Source organism: Furipterus horrens, unplaced genomic scaffold (genome assembly GCF_987537825.1).
Source record: "Furipterus horrens unplaced genomic scaffold, mFurHor1.1.pri manual_scaffold_5, whole genome shotgun sequence".
Taxonomy (NCBI): Eukaryota; Metazoa; Chordata; class Mammalia; order Chiroptera; family Furipteridae; genus Furipterus; species Furipterus horrens.
In genome coordinates, this window is record NW_028327175.1 from 95,788,643 (window position 1) to 95,794,821 (window position 6,179).

The 6,179-nt window shown below is 48.0% G+C and overlaps 1 protein-coding gene across 1 annotated transcript; it reads left to right on the forward strand.

Annotated features, from left to right (window-relative positions):
• Positions 1-2,579: 2,579 nt before the first annotated feature.
• Positions 2,580-4,926, forward strand: CCL24 (C-C motif chemokine ligand 24). Its single transcript, XM_090279345.1, is given in 4 exon segments — positions 2,580-2,586; positions 3,685-3,785; positions 3,787-3,803; positions 4,809-4,926. Coding segments are annotated over 4 exon segments (243 nt in total).
• Positions 4,927-6,179: the final 1,253 nt, after the last annotated feature.

Here is a 6,179-nt window from a genome sequence, read left to right on the forward strand (position 1 = left end):
CTCACCCCACTTCCCCAAGTCAGCTCTGTCTGTATCTACTGTTGTGCCCTCCTTCCTCTTCCTGTCCCATCTCTCCTGCCTCTTTTCTCTATCTACCCCTTTCTTTTCTGCTCTTCTAGAATCTCCTCCCCTCCCCACTCTTACTTTCAATAATCACCCTGGCTGTTGGATTTCACTCCTTCAAGTGGGAAGGGTGTAGGTTCCCAATTTGGGGGCCCATATAAGTGGGTCTGTGATGATGTCTAGTCACATTTCAGTTTTTCTCTTTATAAATTGGGATCGGCAGTCCTGCCTTATCTTAACTCCTTCCGCAGAGCATCAAGACTGGCTGCTTTTTAAAAGGGGGCCTCGGAAAAGCCCATAAAGGGTGTTGCTAATCAGGGTGAAGCACCTCACACCACTCTCCCCTCCAATGACCTTCTGCTGTCCCACTCTGGCTGCAACATGTGGACAGTTAGCGTTTCGCCTCCTGCTGCTCACCCTGCTCTGCCCTGTCCTCGTTCTTCCCAAGCATGCTGCCCCTGCCCCACCTCTTCCCTCACCACTTCCTTCTCCTGCCACACCCCACTCTCAGCACCTGCTGCAGTGTAAAACCCAGACAACAGGCTAACCCCCCTGAATTGCTGAGGAGCAAAATTACAATGGGATGTTGTAAAATGGAATCATGAAATGCCCCTGCATGTATAAACGGCTCCTCACTGAATGCTCCTCATGCTCTGCCAGGAGAGGCTAATGAGGGGAAGGTGTAAGGCTGATGAGGAGCTGAGCAGGGGCTCCCAGTGTTTTTCACTCTGTAAAGCAGGGCAGTGAGATCAGTCTTGCTCCCATCAGCAGACCTGCCTGCTGGCTCCCCCTGGTACACGCTGACCTCAGTCGTACTGGGAAGACACCATATGGGAGTGTTACAGAAACGGGGTGTCCAAAAACAAACCCCAGAGTTTGCGGCTGGGGGATGGGGAAAAGGAAGCAACTTTTAAGACGCCTTTGTCTGCCTGGGGCTGGTTGCTAGTGTCTTTGTTATGCAAAATGCTTTGATACTTCCAAGGCCCAAGAAGATGGGAGGAGTCTTGAACTGTGGGATGGTATGGAGGGAGCCTACAGAGCCTGCGTAGGGTTCTGTGAATGGTCAGAACTGGTTGCAACACCCACTGCCTCAGAGGACACAGTCAGGGATAAATAAGCAGCTGCGGACATTTTGGCTCTCTGGCTCTCTCGCTCGCTTTCGCGCTCTCCCTCCATGTAGTTTGGAGGAAGGGGCTCTCTAGGTTGCTCTCTCTCGCGCGCTCTCTCCATGCGGCTTGGTGAAGGGGCCTTCTTCATGCGGTTTTGAGAAGTTAGATTCTCCATGAAGATTAAAGAAGCTGAGTTCTCCATGCGGTTTTGAGAGGGCTCTCCAGGCTGCTTTAAGAGGCTCTTGCCATGCGGTTTTGAGAAGGAGAGGAGATCCACACGGTTTGCAGGAAGAAGGCAGTTTGCAAGGAGGCTGAGAATCCAGGCGGTTCTGCATTGAGAGCTGGAGGGCACCACAGCACAGAAAGGACCTCCCCAATCAGAATTGAGTGATTGGCAGCTACTGGCAAAGCTGAACTGTGCCTAGGAAGTAGGGAAACCGTGTTTCCGACTTTCCTAAGACTGGCCTGGTTTGGTAGGGGGAGGCAGAACTACGTGTTTGTGGGTATTTTAAAGAACATAAGATTCAACAGCAGAAATCCGCAAATAATCTAAATCTATTTAACTGTTAAATAAACAGTTCCTTTTCTTTTCACTAAACTCTAGTACTGAGAGTTGTAATTCTGGCGGTGGGCAATTGGGCCCCTAACTAAACAGCCTGGGGTTCTGTTTCAATTGGAGCAGCCAGAGGTTCTGTTACAGGAGTCCCTGGCCCAGAGGAGCAGTACCCAGAGCTGGACCGCCATGTATTCATTCTGCGCACAGCAGCCATATAACAAGCGATGTGTTCGGAACTTGGTGGGCATGGAGATGAAATGTTGGCCTCACAGTGTTCATGGTCAAGCAGGAGACACAGATGCACGACTGAGCATCAGGTGACATGTGTCCCTGTGCTCCCAACCTGGTGCATTCCTGGTGCCCTAGGAGGCCAGAGCAGGGAGACCAGAGAAGGCTAAGTGTTTCCATGAGATGTGAAATGGAGAAAACTGGGGGGTGGGAGTTGGGGCAGGGCTTGGATATGGAAGGAACTATGACAACGATCTCTAAATATGGGATCTCAGTCTGAGATCTAGGAATGGGGCATGGAATGAGGTGTGTGCCATGTTCCACTCTGTCTGACAAAGTCACCTCAATGCCTAACCATCACTCTGAACTGACTGTTATGATTTACAAAGGCCCAGCATGGTTACCACTGCCTCCCATCTTCCGAACCTCAGCACAGCTGAGTACATCCTCAACTTTCATCCCAGCAGTGGTTCTCAACTCCCCAAGTATACCCCTTGTTTCAGGTCAGGGTCCCCATTCGAGGATGTGTGGGCAAGTGGCTTATTGAAAATGCTTCCAGGGGAAACTAGCAGGGGAGGGTGGTGCAGACCCAGAAGGGAAGGGGGACAGCAAAGTCCTGCAGCATGAAGGGTAACTGACTTGCCCCCACCAAGAACTCAGGAAGCAGTGTAGGTCACTCTGGACCTGGTGTCTGTATATTTCCAGCAGACATTGGTCAAGTGCTGCCCTGTGGATGTAAGTTTCCAGGCACTTCACACTTTCCTAGAGCCTGTAGGCGAGGCAGCTCTGGCAGCCTAACGGCTGGGACTGCAAGGCTTCTGAGAGCCAGCGGTAAAGGGGTCCAAAGGAATACAGACAGATGATGGCAGCACCTGCTTGCTCTATGCCTGCTATGTCAGCACCTGTAATAGTTTATTATATATACTTGATCGCATTTCTCTCTCCCTACCAGAACTCTAGCACATAGCACGTGCCTGAAAAAATTGGTGAATGAATGGAAGGAAGGAGAGTTTCTTTCAGCTGAAGAAACTCAGAGAGGTGACTTACCCAGGATCCTCATAGGGAATAAGCAGCACAGCCAGACTATTAATCAACCTTCTTGACTATGCATTCAAAGCTTTTGCACTTTGCCCCCTGGGGCAATGCTCCCCGCCCTGGCCCTTCTTAGAGTGTGCCTTAGTATGCCCTGACTCAGCTGGGCAACAACTTCCTCTTTGCAGAACTTAGGCCTCTAGGACTTCCAAGGGAGCCTGGAGGGGTAGAGGAGAGGAGGAGAAGTTATATTAGAGCTCATTCCCTCCTAGCTTCCTCTGTTAAGGACAGAGGGAGGGTGGAGTACTGTGCAAGGAACCAGGCCCATTGTTCCCAGCCTTCCACACCCCAGCTTTGAGTCCTCAGCTTTCTCCTCTCCTGCACAGGACATGGCAGACCTCACGACCACTGTAGCTAGACTCCTGCTCCTGGCCCCTATGTCCTTACTGCATTGTCCCTGCAAATAAGATTTCCAGCCCCAGCTTGGGTCTCTTGGGCAGGAAAGCCACCCTGAAGGCATGACTGGGATGGCACAGTGAAGGGTGGAGGACCAACCAGTCTGAAGCTGGAGGAGAATGCTGTAGTCCAGTGGCCAGACTAGAGGTATTTAAAGCAGAAAAAGGGCTCCATATCTGAAACCCAGAGCCTAGGGCAGGCTGAGAAAGGTCATGGCTCTTGTCTCTTCCTGTATTTCAGGCTCTGTGGCCAACCCCTCTCCTTGCTGCATGGCCTTCTTTTTCAAGAAAATTCTTGAGAACAGAATGGTAAGCTATCAGCTGTCCAACAGGAATATCTGCCCCCAGGGCAGGAGTGATGTAACTAACTAGTACTTCTCCTTGGGCATCTGCCAGGGTTGGGGGCGGGGGTGGGAAGGGAGATGAGACTCCAGGGTCACTGAGGAGTGAAGTCAAGAGGACCTGGCCCTGTGATCCTGGGGAAGTCACCTCACCTCTCTGAATCTCAGCTTCCTCATCCATAAAACTAGAAAGAGGTGTCAGAGTCAACAATCAGTTATTGAGCACCAAAAGCATACTAGGCACCATTCAGGGCACTCAGTGTGGGGCAAAAGTAGTTTTATAGTTATTTATATGGAAAATACAATAATTAATAAATAATATAAGAATAAATGCTGTTTTGCATACTAACAACTATAAACCTACTTTAGATCCACTCTGTATAATGTAATCTTAACTAATCCTCTTGAACATTCTGTGAGCCGAAGAAAATTATTTCCATTTTGCAGAGGACAAATGAGGCCCAAAATAGTGACCTGCTCAAGGTCACCTAGGACTCCCAATAATTCATAGCTGCCTCTCACATGAAGCAGGAGGTGTGAACTCACTGTATAAACAGTGGCATGCCATTGGAAAGTGATGTTCATATTATAGGAACTTTTCCCACTGGCACTAGGCTCAGATCCATAGTCGGGCAGCCCCTGCTCAGAGTTGGCCTAAACGAGAACATCCCGCTGCCCCCTCCCTGCCCTGGTACCCTTATGGCCTTACTTTCTTGCATAGTGTGTGAACTGGAGGCATCCATCTTTTTTCTTGAGAGTTTACATTGCATTATCTTACTCCTCCCTGTGGGTAGAAATTCAGTGTTATCTAAAGGCAAGACTGGGCCTCTACCATCTGATGGGAAGGTGACTGAACATGAGCACTGGAACAGACATGCAGACACACAGAGAGGTGACATCATATTAGTTATTTTCTAGGGGGCTGGGCAGCAGCTTGTCCTCCATGGGCTGCTACACCCACCTTCTCCTAAAGAGCTCCAGGCTCCTGACAGGTCTCAGGGGTGCCCTGCCATTTTTCCCACAGCTTCACCACTGAGCAGGGCCAGAAGTTCTGTGGTAATGCTAAGAAGCACTGGGTCCAGAAGTACATGAAGAACTTGGACGCTAAGTGGAACAGACACCCTGCCAACAACCCCATGTAACTACTTCCCAGCCCCGTCCTGAGGTTGGGCCTCAGCTTCAGATTCTCGCCAACGTGCTTGGGACCTGGAGAGCCAGTGGTAATAAGGGAAGAAGTAATGTTCCTGTCTCTTAGCCTCATTCACAACAGATGTGTCTAGTCCAGTGATTTTCAACCAGTGTGCTGCAAGAATTTTTAAAGTATATTTTATTGATCATGCTGTTACAGTTGTCCCAAATTTTTCCCTTTGCCCCCTCTGCCCAGTATTCCCTTTCCCTACAGCAATCCCCCTTCCTAGTTCATGTCCATGGATCATACATGTAAGTTCTTTGGCTTCACCCTTTCCTATTCTAGTCTTAACATTCTCCTGTCTGTTTTATTCTTACCAATTGTGCTCCTTAATCCCTGCACCATTCCCCATTTCTGCCCCTTCCCTCTTCTAGCTGATAACCATCCAAATGACCCCCATACCTATGATTCTGTCCTATTGTAGTTGTTTGTCCAGTTTGTTTTTGTTTTTGCTTTTATTTTTAGATTCAGTTGTTGATAGTTGTGAGTTTGTTGTCATTTTAATGTTCATAATTTGATTTTTTTTTCTTAAATAAGTCTCTTTACCATTTCATATAATAATGGCTTGGTGATGATGAACTTCTTTAGCTTTACCTTGTCTGGGAAGCACTTTATCTGCCCTTCCATTCTAAGTGATAGCTTTCTTTGCTGGATAGAGTAATCTAGGTTGTAGGTTCCTGCTTTCATCACTTTGAATATTTCTTGCCAGTCCCTTCTTGCCTGGAAAGTTTCTTTTGAGAAGTCAGCTGATAGTCTCATGGGAATACCTCTGTATGAGAGTTAACTCTATTCTTTCTCTTGTTGGTTGTAAGCTTCTCTCTTTATCTTTAATCTTTGGCATTTTAATTATGATGTGTCTTGGTGTGGTCTTCTTTGGATCTAGCTGTTTGGGGACTCTCTGTGGTTCCTGGACTTGTATGTCTATTTCATTCACCAAACTAGGGAAGTTTTCTTTCATTATTTTTAAAAATTTTTTATTATTTTTATTTTTTAATATGCTTTATTGATTATGCTGTTACAGTTGTCCCAATTTCTTTTCCCTTTGTTCCCCTCCACCCAGTGACATCCCTCCCTCCAGTTGTCCCCCACCCTCAGTCCATGCGCATTGGTTGTGCATATAGTTCTTCTCAACATCTTCCTATCTACTCCACTGCCTCCTACTATGCTTCTTAATTCCTGTACCATCTCCCTCCCTTTTCACCCTTC